Source organism: Rhinolophus sinicus, linkage group LG14, assembly GCF_036562045.2.
Source record: "Rhinolophus sinicus isolate RSC01 linkage group LG14, ASM3656204v1, whole genome shotgun sequence".
In the NCBI taxonomy this organism is placed as follows: Eukaryota; Metazoa; Chordata; class Mammalia; order Chiroptera; family Rhinolophidae; genus Rhinolophus; species Rhinolophus sinicus.
Window position 1 is genome coordinate 51,145,675 of NC_133763.1, and position 24,228 is coordinate 51,169,902.

The 24,228-nt window shown below is 44.6% G+C and overlaps 1 protein-coding gene across 7 annotated transcripts; it reads left to right on the plus strand.

Annotated features, from left to right (window-relative positions):
• The first annotated feature begins 1,408 nt into the window (after nt 1-1,408).
• SETDB1 (SET domain bifurcated histone lysine methyltransferase 1) lies at nt 1,409-24,012 on the plus strand. 7 transcript variants are annotated; one of them, XM_074319121.1, is made up of 22 exons: nt 1,409-1,493; nt 2,722-2,992; nt 3,775-3,926; nt 8,599-8,633; nt 9,266-9,365; nt 9,998-10,123; nt 10,294-10,495; nt 11,283-11,356; nt 12,625-12,815; nt 13,550-13,679; nt 14,345-14,519; nt 14,605-14,763; nt 15,375-16,061; nt 16,520-16,636; nt 19,842-20,011; nt 20,564-21,192; nt 21,746-21,774; nt 21,889-22,021; nt 22,285-22,450; nt 22,801-23,012; nt 23,278-23,366; nt 23,565-24,012. In XM_074319121.1, exons 2-22 carry the CDS (start codon nt 2,733-2,735, stop codon nt 23,680-23,682), a joined length of 3,954 nt encoding a protein of 1,317 aa, XP_074175222.1. In that variant the 5' UTR covers nt 1,409-1,493; nt 2,722-2,732; the 3' UTR covers nt 23,683-24,012. The 7 variants fall into 7 exon arrangements, with proteins under 7 accessions (XP_074175222.1, XP_074175220.1, XP_074175221.1 ...); XM_074319119.1 differs by having other exon boundaries at nt 1,489-1,603; XM_074319120.1 differs by lacking the exon at nt 1,409-1,493 and adding an exon at nt 1,537-1,676.
• The last annotated feature ends 216 nt before the right edge of the window (nt 24,013-24,228 follow it).

The window sequence follows — 24,228 nt, forward strand, 5'->3', positions numbered from 1 at the left end:
AACATTCCCCATTCTTTATTTCTACCCCAAACCACCCATACACATGTCAGAAAGCTGAAAGAATCTAACTAACAGAAACTGTGGGGACAGAGTCCCAGGAGAGCAGTTTCCAGGCTCTTGACCTCACGTGTAAAGGCGCTGGTTCTGGGAATAGCGGGCCATCCGCTGTGACTAGTTGGCCATAAGCTGTAATCAGTTAGCCATTAGCCACTATTATAACTGCCATGGCTATGCTAGTGTGTTGGTTGGCAGAGAGGTGGATGGCAGATTGCAGCTACCAAGTGGGGTGGGTTGGTTGACAGAGAAGCAGACAGCAGATTGCAGCTCCTGCTTCCTGTGTGACATGCAGGGTGGCATGCTGGGTCTCTGGTCCTGCTCCCCACATAAGAACGCAGGACATGGTGAGGCCAAAAAGGAACACCCACGGAGCCATAGATAGAGGAGTCACACCACTATATTCTCGCTGGTGGCTGGTTTGGAGACACAGGAAGCAGGAGCCACACTGTCCACAACCTGCCGTCCACTTCTCTCTGCCAACCAACCTCACTTGCTAGCTGCAATCCGCGCTTGCCAGCTCAGCCACCATCTTCTTGCTAGCCCCTATCTGCTGCTAGCATAACCACGGCGGTTATATTAGTGGCCAAGGGCTCACTGGTACAGCTGACAGCCAACTAGCCACAGCTGATGACCATCCAATCACAGTTGATGGCCATTTACTACCTGAGCCAGCACCTTTCCACGTGAGGCCGAGAGCCTGGAAATTGCACTTCTGGCTCTGTCCCCAAACTCAGATTCCATTTGGGGGAATTTCTTCCACAGAAATAAAAGTACTACCTCAAAAGGATGTTACTGTTTATTGTTGCATTATTGGTAGTGGCTGAAAACTAAAAATAATTTAAATTTCTAAACATGGTTTAGACAAACTTTGAAGTATTATGCAACTGTCAGCCAAATTTTCTCCTTTTTATTGACTTCAAGGGATGTCCACGTGTTAAATGTAAGCAAAGCAAAACAAACAACAAAAAAATTTCACACACGTGACCTTGTACCTACAAGCCTAGAAAACTAAGCTAGTATTTTACTTCAAAGGAGCAGGGGTGGTTAAGCCATGCGAGAGAAGACGATATTGTTTTTCTTATTACATCTTGCTATTCCTCGACTTGTTACAATTTGTATGACCTACGTAATAAAACAAAATCCAGTAAAAGTGAGAGAAAAATATGTAAACCTGAGTGTCGACCCACGGAGTCTTTACTTAATAACCAGTATTGCTGCCACCAGTTGGGGGGGGAGGGTGGAGGAGGCGGAGCTTCTGTAATATATTCCAGACCACGCCTACTTTACTCGGCCAATCGCTTCTCCCGTGTGCCCTGGACGGCTCGCTTTGACGCATGCGTACTCGCCTGAATTTGCCTAGCCTCAGAGGGTTACCCTGCAAGCTTTGGGTTTGACCCCGTCAGGCTACCGTCGTCGGGACCGGAACGGCACCTGAGGTTTGCTTCCGGGCGTCTCTTTTGCTTCCCTTTCCCTCCCCTCACGTTTTTACCTTCCCCCTGCTCCCTTTTCTCTTTCGTTCTCTCCCGTAGAGGCCCACCCCTGAGGCGTGAGTCTGGGGTCTGGTTGGTGAAAAAGAGCTATTGTGGCTGGAAGCAGGGAGGTGTGGGAAATTAACTGAGGTATTTGGAAACCAAGGGCTTGTCTGGAATGTTTTGTTTGTAGGAGGAGGTCCGGTGAGGATGGGAAGGAAGTTTTCCCCCTGCGGCGAGCGGGGGCGGGGTTGAGCTGGGTTTGCAGGAGCGTGGGACGCACCCCTACAATGGGTAACACAGGGCTGGGGCGGGATCTGGGCAAAGTGAAAAGTGGAGGCGCTGAGAACTGGCACTGGGGTTCCCCCGGCATACTGGCATCAGTTTTGCTTTAACCATTTGATCAGAAAAGCATCTAACATCAATGTGTGGGTTATTTGGGTTGTAGGTTTTAGGTAGCCACATTGTGTTCCAGGTTGCTTTATTTCCCTTGCTTTGGAGAAATCTCGTTGCTGCAAGCTTTTGTGTGCTTAAGTACTGTAGACTCTTAAAAAAGTAAATTTCCACATGTAATGTAATGTAAGGAGAGCAACTAATGAAAGAGAAAACAGTGAGTTAGTGAGTGATAGACCGACCTCTCCTCTCCAACTGGAGGTATTTGTTCAAACTAGGCAATAGCATGCAAACAAAGATGTATCTCATTAGTCCATTAAGGAACACAGGTCACAGAAATACAGGCATACCTTGTTTTATTGCACTTTATTGCGCTTCACAGGTGTTAACGTTTTTTAGAAATTGAAAGCAAAGATCCTCTACCAGCAAAAAGATTACTTTATTGCAATACTCGTTTTATTAAGGTGTCTGGAAGCCCAACCCTCAATATCTATGAGGAATGCCTATATCTTAGTAAATCGGCTCTCTTGAGTTTCCGAAAATATTGTTTCCAGTAGTTCCCTGTTGTACAGTGTATGCCCTCTCAAACTTTTAAATCTTACTCAGGTTTAAAGTCTATAGTGTAAGATGAGAACTCTGTAGAATCTCAGCATCATATAGTGGAGAATGGGGAGAGAGCCCAACATCAAATCTAACTATATTTGAATAACAAGGAGTAGAAAGGAATTTTATTAGGGGGCCGAAATTCTCTGTTGTGGTTATAATGACAACAGAGGTAACTTTAGCTTTCTCTTCCATGTAGAGGACAACAGCATGTCCTCCCTCCCTGGGTGCCTTGGGTTGGATGCAGCCACAGCTGCGGTGGAGTCCGAAGAGATTGCAGAGCTGCAGCAAGCAGTGGTTGAGGAGCTAGGCATCTCAATGGAAGAACTGCGGCAGTTCATCGATGAAGAACTGGAAAAGATGGACTGTGTACAGCAGCGCAAGAAGCAGCTGGCAGAGTTGGAGACGTGGGTCATACAGAAGGAATCTGAGGTGGCCCATGTTGACCAGCTCTTTGATGATGCATCCAGGTGAGGACTACATGGGAGGAGATCTCTCCATTGGCAGACATTTTTAAAGTATAATTATGCATGACACTGTGTCATGCACCTTATAGTTTACAAGGTACAGATGTGCAAAACCTGACTCTGCCTCAAAGGTTAGAGTCCAATATCTTACCTCACCACCATCCATATACAGAGGCTGCCAAAAAAAAAAAGTATATACATTTTAAGAAAGGAACAAATGGTATTAAAGTTTTAATATTCAATATATACTGATAACAAAAGATGAAGACAGTCATGTGTATACATTTTTTTGGCACCCCCGGTATATAGAATATTCCTCTATCAGAGCCTAATATGTGATTGGAAATAGGGGCCAGGTCTTGAGTCCCTTCCCTTCTTCCTCTCACTCTACTTCAGAACAAGTGCTTTGTTTTCTTAGTAAGATCAACTGAGGAGTGAGGATTGTGAAGAGTTACTGTCTTATGTAACTGGAGCATTAATAAGGTCCTAGGGCCCTAGAAGATTTATTTCTGGTGCCCTGGTTGGCACTCAGGACACATTTTCAAATAACAAGGTAGATGATGAGATGTGGTTGAAAGGCCCGTATTTTGGGCTTACTGTGGATTTTTGAGGAACTAGTCTGGAAACCACTACTGAAACATTTTTCTATGGGAAAAGCATTCTGTTCTAAACAGAGATGCTTTGGAATGTGGCTGTTTAAATTGAGGTCAGCATATACTTAAATATATATAAATTCGAATGGCTCGTACACCTACTGACCTTTTCTACATGTGTTCCAATATTAGGGCAGTGACTAATTGTGAGTCTTTGGTGAAGGACTTTTACTCCAAACTGGGACTACAGTACCGGGACAGTAGCTCCGAGGACGAAGCTTCCCGGCCCACAGAAATAATTGAGATTCCTGATGAAGATGATGATGTCCTCAGTATTGATTCAGGTAAGAGATGAAGCTGTGGATCGGGACGTCTCAATTGAAATTGAAACACTAGAAGGTGAGAAGATGGAAGAGAGGAGAAACCACTGTCACTAACTCCATGTTCCAAACCGTTGGACTTGTCTGATACAGGAAGAAATAGAATGTTGTTAGTGTTATAGTGTCTCCTACACGCTACTTCCTGATTGGTTATCCTCCTTTCTTTTTATAGGTGGCATTAGCACCAACGTATATATCCCAAAACAGTACATTGTTTGGTTTTATTTATTTTTTAATAGTTTTTTAAAGGTATATTTTATATACGATAAACTGCACCCACTGTAAGTGTACAGTGTGCGTTTTAGTATATTTATACAGTAATGCAAACTTCAGTGCAATTTAGTTTTAGGACACTTGTGTCACTCCAAAACATTCCCTCGTGCCTGTGTGCGCAGTCTCTGTTGTTACCCCAGCAACCACTGATCTGCTTTCTTCCCGTAAAGTTCTGTCTTTTCTAGAAATTTCATATAAATAGAATCACAATATGTCTTCTGTGGGATGTCTGGCTTCTGTCACTTAACATAAGGTTTTCGAGGTTCATCCGTATTGTTGCATGTGTCGGTAGTTTGTTCCTTTTCTGCTGAATGATATTTCATTGCATGGCTATTCCACATGGTTTTACTCATTCCTCAATTGATAAACATTTGGATTGTTTCCAGTTTGGGCTAGTATGAGTAATGCGGCTGTGAAATTTGGGTATAAATCTTTGTGTGAACACTATGTTTCATGTCTCTTGGGTATTCTACCAGGAGTGGAATTGCTAGGTGTTGTGATAAGTGTATGTTTGAGTTTTTAAGAAACTGCCATGCTGTTTTCCAAAGTGGCTATACCATTTTACATTCCCACTAGCAAAGCGTGGGGTTCCAGTTTCTCTATGTCCTTGTCAATGCATGGTATTGTCAGTCTTTTATTTTAGCCATTCTAGTGGGAGTGTAGTATTGTCACACTGTGATCGTAGTTTGAATTTCCCTAAGGACATTAAGCATCTTTTAATACATTCACTTGCCATTGATATATGGTCTTTGGGGAAACATTTATTCAAATCTTTTGCCTTTAAAAAAAATTAGATTGTCTTATTATTATTATTATTATTATTTTTAAATTGGGAAATATTGTGGAACAGTGTGTTTCTCCAGGGTGCAGCTCAGCTCCAAGTCCAGTTGCCGTTTTCAATCTTAGTTGCAGGGGGCATAGCCCACCATCCCATGCAGGAATTGAACCAGCAAACCTGTTGTTCAGCGCTCGCACTGTAACCAACTGAGCCATCCAGCTGCCCCTGTCTTTTTATTATTGACTTAGAAGACTCATACTTTAGGTACAACTCATTTATTGGATATACAAGTATTTTATAAACATTTTCTCTCAGATTATATGGTCTTTTCATTTTCTTAATGGTGTCTTTAGAAGAGTAAACATTCTTAAGGTAGGGTTGAGGTTGGTTTGTTTATTTTGTTTATGGCTATCCAGTTGTTCCACCACCATTTGTTGAAAAGACTGTTCTTTTGGTACCCTTGTCAAAAATCAGCTGGCCATGTATGTGAGGATCTACTTCATCACATTGATATAAATGTCTATATACTAGCACCACTCTGTTTTAATTACTATAGGTTATAGTACGAGTAAGTATTAAAATCACTTTGTTAGTGAAAAGCCTCCAAATTTATTTGTATTTCATATACGGGTATATTCCAAATTTTAGGAACAGGCTTGTCAGTTTCTACCCCCCCAAAAAAAATTTTTTTTGACCGGCTAGGATTTTTAATATGAACTGTATTGAATCTAAAGATTAATTTGGGGAGTATTGCCTTTGTAACTAATAGCAAGTCCTCTAATGAATGAACATGGTACATCTGTCCTAAGTATTAGGAGTTTATTCTTTTTAATTCTAATGTGAATGGGATTATTTTCTTAATTTTACTTTAGGATTGTTGCTAGGATATAAAAATATAGTTGATTTTGTGTATTGATCTTGCAGCCTATGACCTTATCAAGTTCACTTATTACTTCTAGAAACTTTTTGTGGATCCATTAGGATTTTCTATACTCTAGATCGTGTCACCTGCAAATAAAGTCAGTTTTACTTCTTTCTTTCTAATCTGGGTACCTTTTATTTCTTTTTCTTATCTTGTACTCACTGGAACCTCCAGTACAATGTTGAGTAAACGTTTTACAAGCATATCCTTTCCTTGTTTCTGATCTTAGGGGGAAAACATTTGGTCTTTAAGCATTATAATGTGAGCTGTAGGGTTTTTGTGGCAACACTTTTATCAGGTTGAGGGAAGTGGCTTCTATTCCTAGTTTGCTGAGTGTTTTTTATCATACCTGGATTGAATTTTAGATTTTTGTCAGCTACTTTTTCTGATGATCATATGGTTTTTGTCCTTTATCCTGTTAATAGGGTGTATTAATTATTTTTTGGATGTTAAACCAACCTTGCATTCCTGGAATAAACCCCTCCCCCTTCATTTTAGTATATAATCTTTTTTACATGTTGTGGTTTCAGATTTGCTAATATTTTGTTAAGAATTTTTGAACCTATGTTCATGAGGGCTGTTAGTTTGTAGTTTTATTGTTTGTTTGGGTTTGGTATCAGTAATCTGGGTAATAAGATGTTAGAAAGTATTCCTTTCCTCTGCATTTGTGTGGAATTGTGGTATTTCTTTCTTAAATGTTTGATAAATTCAGCAGTGAGACCATTTTGGCCTGGACTCTTCTTTGTGGAAAGGTTTTTGTTTTTTTTAAATCTTTTTAGTTTGGAATAATTTTAGATTTACAGAAAAATTACTGAGATGGTACAGAGAGTTCTTGCATACCTTTCACTGGTTTCTTTTAATGTTAATAACTTATATTACCTTGGTACCTTGGTCAAAACTAAGAAGCAAACATTGGTACATTACTTTTATCTAAACTCCATACTTTATTTGATTTTTGGACTTTTTCTGTTCTTGGATCCAATCTAGGATACTACATTGCTTTATTGTGGAAAGGTTTTTAATTACTAATTTATTTTCTTTACCTGATATGTATACTTAGATATCATTAGTTTGTGCCTTTCTAGGAATTTGTCCATTATATCTAAGTTGTTTAAATTATTGTCATAAAGTTGTTCATAGTATTCCCTTACAATCCTTTTTAATTTTCATAGGTTCTGTAGTGATGTAATTTCTTTCATTCCTGACATTGGTTATATTTGGATCTCTTATTTTTCCTCGGTTGGTCTAGCTAAAGATTTATCAATTTTGTTGCTCTTTTTCAAGGAACCATTTTGGGGGTTCATTGATTTTTCTGTACTGTTTTTCTGTGTTCTCTCCTGTTTTCCTGTTTTCTATTTCATTGATTTCTACTCTGATCCTTATTATTTTCTTCCTCCTACTTTCTTGGGTTTGATTTGCTCTTTTCTAGTTTCTCAAAGTGGATGCTTAGCTTATTGATTTTAGACCTCTCTTCCTTTCTAATTTAAACATGTAAAACTATAAATTTCCTTTTAACAATGCTTCACTGCATCTCATAAATTTTTATATGTTATATTTCATTTAGCTCAATTTTTTATTTTGTGATTTTTCTTTGACCAGTGGATTATTGAGGAGTACATTGTTTGATTTCCAAATATTGGGGAATTTGCCAGATTTCTTTCTGTTGTGAATTAATTTCATTGTGGTCAGAAAACATACTTTGTATGATTTCAATCCTTTTAAGTTTCTTTAGACTTTTTTAATAGCCTAGCATGTGGTCTGTCCTAGAGAATGATCCCTGTGTGCTTGAAAAGAATTTGTATTCTGCTGCTGGAGTGTTTTATAAATGCTACAACAAAAATGACCTTCGTAGGATGACCCACATGTGGTATGACTCCATTTACATGAATTGTCTAGAATCAGCAGATCCATAGAGACAGAAAGCAGATGAGTGGTTGCTGGGGGCTGAGGAGATGTTTGAATGGAGAGTTACTGCTAATGGCATTTTCATCACCCCAATAAGGAAATCCCATACTTATTAGTGGGTTTTCTTTTGGGGATGATGAAGATCTTCCAGAATTAGATAGTGGTGTGAGTTGTACAACCTTGTGAATATACTGAAATGCACTGAATTAACATTTTGAAACGGTAAATTTTATGGTATGTGAATTATACCTGATTTTTTTTTTAAGTTTTTTTAAATGAAATGTCAAATGTATTTCCTTAGTTGCACTAGCCACATTTCATTTGCTTAGTAGCCGTGTGGTAACAGATTGGACAGTGCAGATGTAGAGCAATTCTATTATAGCATCAGAGCAAGAAGTTCTACTGTATAGCACTACTCAAGAATAAACAACTTTGCTTAATTTATTGACCACATCTCATTTTTTCAAGTCATTGAGCTAATCCATAAGTAAGTTATTGTTATAAAACTTCAAAACCCAAAATCCCACAGACTGCCACCTGTCCCAGTACTTTACCCCAGATAAGCACTGTCACCTATTGGCTGTGTATCTCTCTGGACCCTTTTGGTACTTTGACATAGATACGTATACCTGTGTCTACTTTGCAGTTGTTATCAAGAGTACTTCCACGATAATGCTTTTAGGTAGCTTAGTTCTTGATTTCTTGGAAATTGTTGTATGTAAGTATCTTACACTCGTTAGAGTTTTTCTCATCCACAGGTGATGCTGGGAGCAGAACTCCAAAAGACCAGAAGGTGAGTTGGAATTGGTAGGGGAAGGGGGACAGATAAGAATATGAAAATGGGAGAAACTTTTGACCTGACCATTCAGTCAGTTCAGCCATTGACATATAATCCTTCACCCTGTAATCAGCCCTGTGGGTTGTAGTCCTCTAACAGATGTGGTAAGACTGCAAAAGAGGTTACTTAAAGATGCATACACTGATTGCTACCAAGTGTAGAATCTGGCAGTGTCCAGCTAGGTGAGATTAATCAAGGGAAAGCTTCCTAAAGCTGATTTCTGAACCAGATTTATAAGAAAGGGCAGTTTTGCCTGATAAAGTAACCAGAAGCTTCCAAACATAACTAATTCTACTTTGTTTCTTGGAAGACAAGTTATTTCTTTTTCTGAAGTCATTTCTTTTTTTAAAAAATTTTTTTTTTATTTAAGTGTGTTTTTCCAGGACCCATCAGCTCCAAGTCAAGTAGTTGTTTCCATCTAGTTGTGGAGGGCACAGCTCACAGTGGCCCATGTGGGGATCGAACCGGCAACCTGGTTGTTAAGAGCACCGTGCTCTAACCAACTGAGCTAACCGGCCGCCCCCTGAAGTCGTTCCTTCCCCATCCTACTGTTTTAAAACTCGTTTCCCTCCTGCCCTTCCTTACAGCTCCGTGAAGCGATGGCTGCCTTACGGAAGTCGGCTCAGGATGTGCAGAAGTTCATGGATGCTGTGAACAAGAAGAGCAGTTCCCAGGAGCTCCATAAAGGTTAGGGTCAGATGGGGGTGACAGATGGGGGTGAACTCCTACAGAGAATTCATGGGTGACTGGCTTTGTTTTAGCATCTAAGAATCCTTCTCCACCTCTGTTGGGCTATACAGGTCAATATAAGATTATTTTTTATTTTGTTTTTCCTTGTGTGTGTAAGTCTTTTGCCTGCCGATTTTCCAGGGTGTGATGGCTTTGTCCAAATACCCTTTTAGCTCATTTTTGTGACTCCTTCCAGATAGAGATGAGAGAGGAGAAGAATTCAAACACTTAGAAAGCAGTTTGAGGAAAGCTCTGTTTGTAGAATGGGGCTGTTTCAGGAAAATGTGGTATAAATACTACTTGGCACTTCATGAGTGGCAGGTAACACTGTTAATGAGTTGGAAACATTTGGTTGAAGTGAGATGCCCTTGAATTACATGCGAATTTCAATTATTCGAGTTTTTCCTGTTAGCGTTAATAGTCGAGTCAGCTGTGTCTTATGCTTCTGCCCTTAGTCAAGAGAGAGCAAAAGTAGTTAAGGATCAAAGATGGCCACATTTTCCCTGGTTACCTCACTGCCCTCTTCTCTTCTCCATTCTCTCCCCAGTCTCTGTCCTGTCTCTTGAGAATGCCTTCGCTTTCTTCCACAGGGACTTTGAGTCAGATACCCGGAGAACTAAGCAAAGACGGGGACCTGATAGTCAGCATGCGCATTCTGGGCAAGAAGAGAACTAAGACGTGGCACAAAGGAACCCTCATTGCCATCCAGACGGTCGGTACGTTCAGCCTGCGCAGGAGCTCACGAAAGGCAGCCTGCAGGTCTCCTTTGTGGACCGACTCCTGTCCGTCCCCTTAGCCGGGCCTCTTGTCTCGCACTCGGCAGCCAGGATGTACTCACAGACTGATGGCTTGGAACATTTGTTGTGTATCTTTCCCTTTCCCTCAGGGCCAGGAAAGAAGTACAAGGTGAAATTTGACAACAAGGGAAAGAGTCTGCTGTCGGGGAACCATATTGCCTATGATTACCACCCTCCTGCTGACAAGCTGTATGTGGGCAGTCGAGTGGTGGCCAAGTACAAAGACGGGAATCAGGTCTGGCTCTATGCTGGCATTGTAGCTGAGACACCAAACGTCAAAAACAAGCTCAGGTACCTGGACAGAGGACTGGAAAGAGAGCGGAGGCCGGGAGCACAGCACCTGCCCTGTTCAAGCCATAGTCCAGATCTCACAATTAGCCTTTGTGCTTAGTCCCCAGTGGCCAGAAACCCTTTCTCTTTCTTTGCCACAGGAGTCATGCGGGTGATTCTCTCTTTCTCCTCTTTTTTTTTTTAACCTTTCTCAAGGACAACACTTGGAAATCTAGGAGAGTACTCAGGATTGATTAATAGGGGAATAAGGAATCCTTAGAAATTAATAAATAAAAGTGGAGACCAAATGGTTTTTGGAATAGGAATCTGATAGTGGAACAAGAATAAATAGCTTTTGGAAAAGTGGGCATATGTTGCTTAGGTTAAGGGAGAATTTTTGTTGTTGTTGTTAATATATTGGGGAACAGCGTGTTTCTCCAGGGCCCATCAGCTCCAAGTCAAGTCGTCCTTCCATCTAGTTGTGGAGGGCACAGCTCAGCTCCAAGTCCAGTCGCTGTTTTCAATCTTAGTTGTAGGGGGCGTAGCCCATCATCCCATGTGGGAATTGAACTGATAACTGTTGTTCAGAGCTCGTGCTCTAACCACCTGAGCCATCCGGCTGCCCAAGAGAGAATTCTTAACTCTTGGGGTGGGAAGAAAGAATAACAGGGAGAAAGCAGTAGACTGGAACATCTCTGAAGGGTGTCCTGTTTGAGACAGAGGAGTGGAGGCTAAGATAAGATAATGCCTATAGGTCCATGTTAAATACGACCCCCTGATCTTTCTGCCATCACTCTTTTCCTTACAGGTTTCTCATTTTCTTTGATGATGGCTACGCTTCCTACGTCACACAGTCTGAACTGTATCCCATTTGCCGGCCACGTGAGTGTGTTTCCTCTCTTCCTTAGTGGTGTAGACTGTCTTCCTTACCTTGTGTTTCTTCGAAAGATGCCCAGTTGAGGATCCCTAGTATTCTTGATGCTTCAGTCCCAAAGAGCAAAAGTTTGATTAAACCCTTTCACTGCATTAATTACTTTCAAGTTTTTCCCTTTCAAAATGTGTCAAAAATCCACAAAAAATAAAAAATTGATATCTTGACTATTTTATGCATTTAATAGTAACATTTTGAGCTGCCTTATACATTACATTTTTATTTTAAATCTTTGTTATATGGTAATAAATTTACCATTATATTGAATTTTAACAAAAAATAAACATACTAAATGGCATCAATTAGATGTAAGTATAAATAAGAATCTAATGGCATTGATGACATAAAAAATGTATTACAAAATGTTACACAATATGGCATACAAACTGTCTTTGTTGTTGATAGTGCAAGCCATAGGAAAACATACCTGAACGTTGCAGCAAAAGTGTTAATGTCCTTTGGAAGATACAGTTTTATTTGTTCATCTCTAGTGCTGGGTCTCTGTAGCCAAAGAGTGAAACACTGGAAGGTCAGGCCTGACCTTGGGTGGATACTCATATTGTAGACATGTTTTGATTTCTTTTCTAAGTGATTAGGTTTGAGACGATGTTACTGCTTTCCTGGTCTCATGCTTTGTCTGACGTGTATATAAATCTGTGGTCTGCGTAGTGCTTTCTACAGAAGCTATGTTAGTGGGGGCTTCATGCTGTCCCCTGCACTTGTGAGTGGCTTGGGGACAGACTCCTACAGAAGCAACTGTTTTTAATTGCAGAAGAGTCAACTAACACTGCTGTTTCCATATAACATGACAGTAAATGCTTTCAGGGTTCCTTAGAAGCCTGATAGAGAATGGGAAAGACAACTTTTTTTTTTTTTCAATCCGTTTCATGATGCCACCTGATCTTTTTGATTTACCTCTAGACTTATATCTAGTTAGCAAGAATTTCCGTTTAAATTTTTCTAAGAAGAAACATCCATTTTTCCGAGATGAGTGACTCAACCTATATTTAATATTTACTTGACTTGTGTGATCATTTACATGGTGAGATCCGATGCTTTTAGGTGATCTTAGGTTTGCAGCCCTTGAGGTTATGATTTCTTCATTTATTTTTATGTCCCTCCCAACTGACAAAATACCAAACATCGCCTTGCCAACCAGTTTTTCCTGTGCGTCGTGCCCTGGCTGCCCTCTCTCAGCCCTCCTTCTTTCTTGGGACAGTGAAAAAGACGTGGGAGGACATAGAAGACATCTCCTGCCGAGACTTCATAGAGGAGTACATCACCGCTTACCCCAACCGACCCATGGTGCTGCTCAAGAGTGGCCAGCTTATCAAGACTGAGTGGGAGGGCACGTGGTGGAAGTCCCGAGTGGAGGAGGTGGACGGCAGCCTGGTCAGGATCCTCTTCCTGGTACTGTTCTCCCCTAAAGTTTTGGAGGGTCCAGGGGGGCTGAGGCGCGTAAGAGACAACAATGAGGATGGTTTTGTCGAACGTCATAGCTTCTATCTTTCTTATTCTCCTATCTGTTCTCACTGCTTTGGGTCAAATTTTGCTGTGTCCTTTGTGTTCTCCTGTGGGTGGTGGTTGAAAATAAATTACCTGGATTTAATTAGGATACCAATCTGCATGGTGGTGGTGGGGGGTTTTGTTTTGTTTTTTTCATCTAGGAGTAGCCACGTTGCATGTAGGTACAGAAAAAGCAGCCAGTTCCATTTGTCCGTGCTTAGGGTGTGGTAGCGGAGAGGGACAGAGAAGGAGGGGTCAGGAATTGGAGGTCCGGATGCTCTTTCAAAACCCAAGTTAATTCTTAGATCTTATATATCCATCCTTTTCTCCCCCTCACGCCTTAATTTGAATCCTGTTTCTTCACTGAGCTATCGCAGCTTTTTGTTCCTAAGGCCTTATGATCCTGGTCATGTTTCTTATAGTCAGTAAAAACATCTATCGCTTCTGAGGTTTCTTAAACAAGACATATATGTTTTTCTAGTTCATATTCCTGATGCCTGTCATGGAGCCCAGCACATCAGTTTCTTGACGAGATGAAGAATTCAGGGCACATGGAGTATAAATTCTCCGCAAATGGCAGGATAGGGTCTAGTCTTTAACCCATTTAATCCCGCCCTTCCTTCCTCCCAATCCCCCAGGATGACAAAAGATGTGAATGGATCTACCGAGGCTCTACACGGCTGGAGCCCATGTTCAGCATGAAGACATCCTCGGCCTCTACCCTGGAGAAGAAGCAAGGGGGACAGCTCCGGACACGTCCCAATATGGGTATGTCCTGAAAGATACCCTGGGGGAGGGAAGAAACGCACACCCCAGCCAAGGAGATTATATACAATGGCTATCCTTTGTTTACCAGGATGATACTACTGACTCATTGGAAACAGGACGTGTGCCCTGAGTTGTCCCCAGTAGTGGTGATGGATTTGTGGTGCTGCTTCCACATGCTGTGGCTCTGATTCGTTCTAAACAACCACATAAAAATCTGAAACAACTGGCTTAGGTTAGGGGTGTTGGTGGTAGCTGCCTCTGGTACTCACAGGACGATCACCTGCTTTTTGTTACCTGTGGTCACCATTTTATAGCCCAAACTGGTTTTGTTTTTATGTGTTCCTGGCATACTTCCTGTTTGATTTTTTTTTTTTTCCTCGCTACACTAGTTGATCAAAGAACATATTTTTGGAAGTTTTCACCAAAATAGAATCACTAACATAAGTTGTCCGAGGCAGGAAGAGAAAGTCTTACTGTGTAAGTCAAAGCCAGGCTGTGCCAGTTTCCCCACTCATTGTGTAAAGATTGGGAACTGACAGTCTTAGCACTCACTCAGAATGCTTCCATTTTTGCTTTTTTATGTTATGTAAATTGAGGACCAGGTGTGTGCATGAAGACAGGTGACACCGTGATCTTCTCAGTGATCCATGTCCTTTTTCCTGTAGGTGCTGTGAGGAGCAAAGGCCCTGTGGTCCAGTATACCCAGGATCTGACCAGTACCGGCACCCAGTTTAAGCCAATGGAGCTCCCACAACCTACAGCCCCACCCGCCCCGCCTGCTACACCCACCCCACCTGCCCCACCGGCTCCACCTCTGTCCCCCCAGGCAGGTGACACTGAGTGAGTGCTAGTCCTTCTTTTTGGCCAGTTTCTTTCATATTTCGTATTTTCTGTATCCTTTACCATATGATCTCTAATCTCCCAGAAGCTTGGAAAGCCAGCTTGCCCAATCACGGAAGCAGGTAGCCAAAAAGAGCACGTCTTTCCGGCCAGGATCTGTGGGCTCTGGTCATTCCTCCCCTACATCCCCCGCACTCAGTGAAAATGTCCCTGGTGGGAAACCTGGGATCAACCAGACATACAGGTGAGAAAATCTCAGGTGCTCTGTGGGGGGCTGGCAGTATGAAATGAGTGGTCCCTTCTGGGGAGGTTCCTTGGCTCCAAGGGCCTTTGTTAAGGCTATTACAGTGAAGAGTTTGGACTTGAAACAAAAGCTTTAACCTTGGAAGCTTCCAAGAAACAGAACATAAAAATAATTGAATTAGAAACTGGGTGCCAAGAAAGTCATTTGTTAAAAGTTCTCATTGACTGTGGTGTCATCATTGGTACAATAAAAAGGGAACACTACAACCTCTTTCCTTGAACCGTGGGAGTTCATAAGACATTTATAGGACACGTAGCAGGAAAAAGAGCATTGGTAGAAGACTGGACTCGACTTCCATAATTCACAGGCAAGAACACTTTTAGGAAAAGATACACTGTTGAGATAGAGGTATTAATGGTCAGTGAAGGTTAACCAGGATGTTTCCTTGTCTGGGTCTTTTGGCAAGGCATGGGAAAGTCGGGTGTCAGCTTCAGCTTCAAGAGCACAGCTGTTTGAAAGATTAAAGAAGTGGTTTAACCAGGTGTGGGGGGGTAATTATATAACAGATAGACCCTGTTGCATTCTTACCTGATCTTGCATCTCATTTTCAGATCACCGTTAGGCTCAACAACCGCTGCACCGGCACCCCTGGCGCCCCCGGCGCCCCCAGCACCTCCTGTACCCCCCGCTCCCTCAGCACCCCCAGCCCTCCCAGCCCTCCCAGCCTTCCCGGCATTCCACGGCATGCTGGAGCGGGCCCCGGCAGAGCCCTCCTACCGCGCCCCCATGGAGAAGCTTTTCTATTTACCTCACGTCTGCAGCTATACTTGTCTGTCACGAGTCAGACCTATAAGGAGTGAGCAGTACCGGGGCAAGAACCCTCTGCTCGTCCCACTGCTCTATGACTTCCGGCGGATGACAGCCCGGCGCCGAGTGAACCGCAAGATGGGCTTCCATGTTATCTATAAGACACCCTGTGGCCTCTGCCTTCGGACAATGCAGGAAATCGAACGCTACCTGTTTGAGACTGGCTGTGACTTTCTCTTCCTGGAGATGTTCTGTTTGGATCCGTACGTTCTTGTGGACCGGAAGTTTCAACCCTTTAAGCCTTTTTACTATATTTTGGACATCACCTATGGGAAAGAAGACGTTCCCCTATCTTGTGTCAATGAGATTGACACAACCCCCCCGCCCCAGGTGGCCTACAGCAAGGAACGAATCCCGGGCAAGGGTGTTTTCATTAACACGGGCCCTGAATTCCTGGTTGGCTGTGACTGCAAGGACGGGTGCCGGGACAAGTGAGTTGGGAGGGCTGTTGCCGGCCCTGCCTCCACCTGTTTTGGGGTTGCCTTTCTTTCCACCTCTTCCAGTGCCTTCTGTCGGCATCCTTTTCCCCTTTCCCCACCTGCCTTTACCTCATTCCTCAACTTAACTGCCTTGAGGCACCATGAAAACTATGAGATAGAGGCACTGGGGTTGACTTGGCCCCACTGCAAACCCTGGGTACAAGTGTGTGTTTCTGTCTCTGATTCTCCGCCTCTTCCTTTGCTTCCCTCCACCATGGTTTCCATTTCGTCATTTGTCTCTTGTCTGATTCTCACTCTATCATATGCTTACTCCATCTTTCCCTTTCTCATTTACATGTATGAGAGAAGAAAAAGAAATTTCCCCACCTTAACCCCATCTTTTTATCAGTGCTTCTTGCCTCTAAAGAAAACCTCACAGCTCTCGCTGTCATGCCTTCTATCGTGTACAGGTCCAAGTGCGCCTGCCATCAGCTAACTATCCAGGCTACAGCCTGCACCCCTGGCGGCCAAACCAACCCCAACTCTGGCTACCAGTACAAGAGGCTGGAGGAGTGTCTGCCCACCGGGTAAGTAGGAGAAAGTACAGCACCTCAGACTGAGGGGCACGTTCTTGGTTTCCTATGCTTGTAGGAACCATCAGAATTCTAAAATTTAGAACCAAAAATAGAGTAACCAAAACAGGCATTTTATCAGTTAAATCTCATTTACTGAAATCCCAGCTCATGTTTCTCCCTTGGGCTTTCGTTGAAATGAAGACATAGAATGATTGAAAAGTGTCTAGTAATTTTCTGTTGCGGTCAAAGGTGATCTTAATTTTATAGCTGTATGAATGTCCTAACAGATTTCCCTGAGCTCTCCAACCAGAAATTGAGTGGCGGTAGGCAGAGCCAGCATGTGCGCTCGAGAAGAACAGATCAGGGCAAGAGGAGAGTGGTTGCGTAAGAGTATGTGAACTAATAAGCCTAGTGCTCAAGATACATAATTAGCAGAGAGAACAGGAGAAGAGAGGGGAAGGGCATCAATGAAATAATGCAGATATTTTCCTATAATTGAAGAGTCTGTTTCCAAATTGAAAGGGCCAGTCAGGTCCCAGTGTAATGGATAAAAATAGACCTGCACTAAAACACATGATAATAAAAACACTGAGGACAAGAAGAAAATCCTAAAAGCTTCTAGAGAAGAGAAATAGATCACACACACAAAAGAGATTCAAAATGACTTCAGCCTTCTCAAAGCATCATGGGAAGCTGGATAGCACTTAAGCAATCCTTTCAGAATTCTCAGGGAAATTATTTCTAACCTACAGTTCTAAACCCAGGCAGACTGTCAGTTGAGTGTTGAAGCAGGCTAACGACGTATTTTAGAACATGAAATACCTCAAAATTTTCCATTACTCCCCTTCTCAGAAGTTACGAAATACTTACCAAAACGAGGGGATAAAATCAAGAAAGAGGAAAGCATACAGATCCAGGAAAGAGGATCCAACTCAAAAGGGGGGTGAGGGAAATCCCACAGATGATAAGGAAAAGGGGGCTTCCAGGCTGACTGCTGAGTGTAGGGAACAGCGGGTACGACAGCGGCCAGACCTGGCTGCAAGAGCCTTCGGGAAAGTAAACAGTTTGATAGAAAACCTGCTGTGTCTGAGTATCTTCAAAGGAGATTGAGACATTGAAACCTAAACAGAGGAAAAGACAGTTACTAGCTTTAGCTGCATCACTGTATCATTTATGTTTTTGTTACAAACAAAATATTTGAATCTTGTAACAATGTTTAGACTTGATAATGCTGGGTGGTAGGTAAGTATTCATTGTATCTTTTTTACCTGTTGAAACGTTTCATTAAAATGTTCTTAAATAACCACAAATAATATGTCACTCCCCTACTTAAAACTCGCCAATAGCTTCCCACTGGACCTCGGATTTTATTCTCTTAGTCTTGGGTCACAAGACACTACTATCTTGCCTCTTCCTATCTCTCTCCCTCCAGAACTGTTCCAACCACACTGATACTCTTCAGTTCCCGGATCCAGTTCACCCAGTGTTTGCCAGCCTACCTCGAGGGCCTTTGTACATACTGTGCCCTCTTCTTGGCGTGCTCCCGCTGTCCTTTGCGTAGTTACCTTCTTTAACCTTGAGCTCTCTCAGCTCTGTTCTCACTTCCTCAGACAAACCTTTCCCGGTCACTCTAAAACTGGGTCATCGTCACTCCCTCACTTCTCTCAGCGAGCACCCTGTGTGTGTCCTTTATAGCATCTGTGACAACTGGCGCTTATTTGTTGAGTTGTTTTTCTTCTCTTTTCCATGAGAATGTAAGCTCCGGACGGGGTGGGGAATCTTGTCTGTCTGGCTCACCGCTGTATCACCAGCAGCTAACTTACCCAGTGCCTGGCACCTAGTAACACCTCAAACACGTTTTGTTGAATGAATGAGGGATACTCAGTATAGCTCTCTGGAAGTTTCGTCTGGTGATAAAACCTGAGTTCACATTCTGACCCCCTCCCTCCCAAGCTGATCCTGGCTCTTCAGCAGTAAACACTGACACCTCCCACCCTCACGCCCAGTGGAGTTTCAAAGGACTGAACTACGTCGTTTCTTGATATGGTTGCTGGTTCCACGGTGTATCTGTGGAAATTCATTGAGCTGTAGACTTAGGTGCCCACTTTTTTCTGTGTATGTTATGCTTTAACAATGTATTTAAAGTTTAAAAACACCCTCATAGGGCTACTTTGAGGATAGAATAAGAATGTATGTAAAGCAGTGACGTGATACTAAACCAAAAGTATATGCTCAATGAATAGAAGCGAGTCTTACCTTCTTTGTCCAGAGGGATAGGACTAATGTCATCAACCAACTAAATGTATTCTTGTCATCTTTCCAAAAGTAAACACTCCCCTTCAATTTACATACCAGGAGAAGAAGTAGTCAAATCCTAACACAGAGCACAGCAGGTAGAGCAGAAACACTGACACCTGGAAAGACGACAGTTCTCTCACTATAACTACTTCCTTTAATGTCCATATTTTCTGCAGCTCTCTGATTAACTTCAGTGGTTTACTTTTTTTTTTTTAATTTATTGGGGTGATAGTTGCCAGTAAAATTACATAGATTTCAGGTGTACAATTCTGTATTACATCATCTATAAATCCCATTGTGTGTTCACCACGCAGAGTCAGTTCTCCTTCCATCACCATATATTTGATCCAGTAGTTTACTTTTAAATGTTGTTAAATCCCTTGAAATGGATACGGAACATGAGCTCCCTGAGATTCCACTGTCGTGTCCCCAGTGTCTGACACAGCTCTTGGTGTTTTTTAAGACGTTCACTGGATAGAAAAATGAAAGTCAACTTTACCAAAAGAAGAATCCCATGAAATTTAGTACCAGTTCGCCCTCTTTACTCCCTTTTAGTATCTACGTATTGGCTTCCGCGCTTCTCACATATCTTTATTCATGCATCGACTTTAACACACTGATGTAGCTTACGTACTTATTTTAATGGCTCTTACCCTGCTCACATCACAGTTGCTGAGCTTTTCTCCAGGTTAGTCATTCTGCTATTCACTGTTACTAATTGCAGTGCTGTAAATTTCTGCCGAAATCACTTCTCCCCCTTCTGAATTATTTCCTTGGGCTGTATTCCCAAATGAATCAAAAGAGCACAGACAGCTCAGTCAGTCTGCTCACTTATATCTTAAGAGTGATAACAGTTGTGTGGATTTAATGCTCTAGTGATCACTGTGTCGTGATCCATTTTCTTGCAACCTCCTCCCAGAGTTTATGAGTGTAACAAACGCTGCAACTGTGACCCAAACATGTGCACAAACCGGTTGGTGCAGCACGGACTCCAGGTTCGGCTCCAGCTGTTCAAGACGCAGAACAAGGGCTGGGGTATCCGCTGCTTGGACGACATTGCCAAAGGCTCCTTTGTTTGTATTTATGCAGGTTGGTGACGAAAGGTTTGCAGTCTTGGGTTGGGACGTGGTGGGGAATTGAATCCGTGACAAGTTTGAACATAAGAAAAAAATGCTTGACACATGAACCAGGACTACGAGGAGGCCCAGATTTTCTTCTTTAAAAAACATGATGAGTGATGTGTCCATCTGGGGGGATGAGGGAGGGACAGAAGTGCTTCCTAAGGACAAAAATGACAAGGGGTGAATTTGCACGTGTGCTGTTTCGGAAGAACGTGACGGTGGAGTCCTCAGTACCATTTTCTCCCCCCATCACTCTATCCCGTCACTCCGCTGCACCCAGAGATCTTTGGGTGGAGCTGAGAAACCTGTTGGTAAACAAAGGAAGGAGGATGCGTGGGAAGGCAGGAAGCAGGACGTAAAACCACAGTAAGCTCCTCGTGCTCCCCTGGCGAAGGCGCACAGGAGAGGAGATTCCAAGTGGGGGCTGCGTGCTTGTGGGCTGGGGATGGGTGGAATGGGCCTTGCTCTTTCTAAAAGACCCTCATCACCCTGGAAGGCCTTTCCTTTGCTTCGTTTCCAGGCAAAATCCTGACGGACGACTTTGCAGACAAGGAGGGCCTGGAGATGGGTGACGAGTACTTTGCCAACCTGGACCACATCGAGAGCGTGGAGAACTTCAAGGAGGGCTACGAGAGCGACGCGCCCTGCTCCTCCGACAGCAGCGGCGTGGATCTGAAGGACCAGGAGGACGGCAACAGCGGCACTGAGGACCCCGAGGAGTCCAATGACGACAGCTCGGATGACAACTTCTGCAAGGACGAGGACTTCAGCACCAGCTCCGTGTGGCGTAGCTATGCCACCCGGCGGCAGACGCGCGGCCAGAAGGAGAACGGCTTGTCCGAGACAGCTTCCAAGGACTCACGCCCTCCAGACCTCGGCCCCCCACATCTGCCGGTCCCCCTCGCCATGCCTCTGGGTGGCTGCAATCCGCCCTCCTCTGAAGAGACGCCCAAGAACAAGGTGGCCTCGTGGTTGAGCTGCAATAGTGTCAGTGAGGGTGGCTTTGCTGACTCAGATAGCCGTTCATCCTACAAGACCAGCGAAGGTGGGGACGGCCGGGCTGGGGGAGGCCGAGGGGAAGCCGAGAAGGCCTCCACCTCGGGGCTGGGCCTCAAGGAGGAGGGAGACATCAAGCCGGCCAAGAAAGAGGTAAGCAGTGACAGGGGCCGTGGCTTTTGGTGGCTTTGGTGCCGTCCAGACTCCATGCTGTCTCCCCAGGAGTCTTCACACGTAGATTGTTTACTCAGTGGCTCTTTTCTGTGGTAAACCTGATCATTTCCTCCTCCAGCCAGCACAATCCCAGTGTTTGTTTCAAGAACCGAATTATTTTAAAATCAACCTGCTGAGTAGCTTCACTTCTAGAGTGAAGGGTTTATAAGTGACTTTTAATGATGTTGAAACCGACCACATTACAGGTAGTGAACTGTGTCCCTTGTCCTTATAAGACTCTACCCGTGGTGTTTTCCATGAGCATTTGACGCCCTGTTGGGGAGGGTGGAAGACCTCTGCCAGGCGGGGTTTGCTGGTGAGAAGACAATTGTTGCTGTCGGGCTGCAGTCATTTCTCCACACACACCTCACTTTAGAGAGCTTAGCTTTCCCTGGCTAATGTCTCTGGAAGTCATTTGAGATGAAGACTAAATGTTGGATTTGTTCCCTAAGACCTCAGCCACATTTAACCCTCCACTTGCTCTCTCTTCCAGGACCCTGACGACCGACCCAAGATGTCAATGTAAGTGCCTCCTTTTGACCTGTTTCCCAATCTGCCTTCTCGTCTCCAGCCTACGAAAGAAGCCAGAGAAACAGCCAGTAACCTGACCCCTCTTGCTCCTTCCCCTCCCATCAGGGTTACTGAGAGCTCTCGAAATTATGGGTACAACCCGTCTCCCATGAAGATGGAAGGACTTCGCCGCCCGCCTAGTAAGACGAGTATGCACCAGAGCCGCCGGCTCGTGGCCTCAGCCCAGTCCCACCCTGATGTGAGTGGCCTCGTCTCACGCTCGGCCTCACCAGCCTTCTGTTGGGTTCAGAGTCTGAGTGCAGGGATGTCCACTTCACCTCAGGCCCTTCACTGTAACGACCGCTAGAGCTTTCATGCTGCTTTGTTTCCCTCCACCCAACCTCTCCTCTCCGCCTTGCTGTAGCCTCAGCCCCTCCCCGCCTAACTCCTGGTAAGAGCAGGAGCTTGAAGGGCCCCGTCCATTTACTCTTCTTCCTTCCTGTCACCCTTCTGTCTCCCCAGGATGTCCTGACACTGTCGAGCAGCACAGAAAGTGAGGGGGAAAGTGGGACCAGCCGGAAGCCCACTGCTGGTCAGACTTCAGCCACGGCCGTTGACAGTGATGACATCCAGACCATCTCGTCTGGCTCTGAAGGCGACGACTTCGAGGACAAGAAGAACATGTCCGGTAGCCTGGAGGAGTTTAGGGTGGTGGGAGGAGCCTAGGAAAGTTGGTGGAGGAGTTTTAAAGAAAGCTGAGGACGTGGGGGAAAATTCAGACCCTGAGAGTTGGTGCATCTCTGGGAGGGCTCCCTGGCTCCCGGCTAAACCCGTCCACTTCCTCTCTGGTTCTCCACTCTTCCCTCAGCAACTTTATCCAGCAGATCTAATCCTGCTTGGAAAAAACTGCCACTTACAATCTTTGCTTCAGTCCCAACTTACTGTTACTCCTGAGCTGCGGTCGATGGGATGAAAAGGGGGTAGAATATCCAGTCATGAGTTGGGACGGGTCCTGACCCTGTTCTCCTTCCTGTCCAGGTCCAATGAAGCGCCAGGTGGCAGTAAAATCAACCCGAGGCTTTGCTCTTAAGTCAACCCATGGGATTGCCATTAAGTCCACCAACATGGCGTCCGCGGAGAAGGGGGAGAGCGCACCCATCCGGAAGAACACCCGCCAGTTCTACGACGGCGAGGAGTCCTGCTACATCATCGACGCCAAGCTCGAAGGCAACCTGGGCCGCTACCTCAATGTGAGACCCCTTTTCCCGCACGTCTGGGTGCTGGATTCTCCCATGGGCCTCAAATCCGAGTGCTCTTAACACAACTCTAGAAACTCACCTCTTCTTGTTACAAGTGCTTGATCTCGAAGGATCCTAAAGCCGTAGCTTTCTTTTAAAACTCCCCTGCTCTGATGGGGAGGATCCGACGGCATCGTTTTTCCTCCAGCCCTCACGCCTGCCACAAAGCCGGGTCCTGTTTCCTTGGTTCTGACTGACCCTGTCCTTAAACCTACAGCACAGTTGCAGCCCCAACCTGTTTGTCCAGAATGTCTTCGTGGATACCCATGACCTTCGCTTCCCCTGGGTGGCCTTCTTTGCCAGCAAGTACGAGGGAGTCGGGAAAGGGGGTGTGTGGGGAGGAAAAGCAGCCCAGGGTCGGGGAGGGGCGAGGACTTCTGTGATCCTGAAGTGCCTCCTGTGACCCAGCCGGGACCCAGCCCCACCCCCACCCCCACCCGTGCAACCCCAGGCACCTGGGCTCCCTGCCATCCTCACCACCCGCCCCCTTGTGTCCCTGTGCAGGAGAATCCGGGCTGGGACAGAATTGACCTGGGACTACAACTACGAGGTAGGCAGCGTGGAAGGCAAGGAGCTGCTGTGCTGCTGCGGGGCCATCGAGTGCCGAGGGCGCCTGCTCTAGCGCGCGCTGCCGCCTCCCCTGCAGCCTCCCGGCCTGCCCTCTCCTCAGGAACGGAGTCTCCCTGACTGTTCAGCTCTGACCCCCAGCTCGCCAGTCTAGCTACGCCCCCAGCTCCTGGTCGATAGAAATGGGGGTTCTGGAGTGGGAGACCCCTTCCAGTGTGGTGCTAGCAGCCTGGGCCTGACATCCCTCAGTCCTGTTGGGCATCCCCACCATCCGACATGTGTTCTGCTTCGAACGGACTTGATTCCCAGAATGAGGGCTGTGTATCTATTACCCCTGGTTTGTATTGTTTCTTGAAAGTCTTTCAACAAGGTGTTAAGACGAAGACTGTGATTTGATTTTTTTCTCCCTCAGCCCCCACGCTCCCAGTTCTGGGTCTTTCCGTAAGAGGTCTGTTCGCCCCCGTCCTTCCCAATGGGCAGCTGTCATTAGTCTCGAACCTTCTCTACCTTTGCTTTTTCTTATTTGCCCCGTGAAATTTGAAACCGAAATTGTTATGTAACCATGAGGAAGACGACCTTACTTTATTTAGTTGATTCCCCC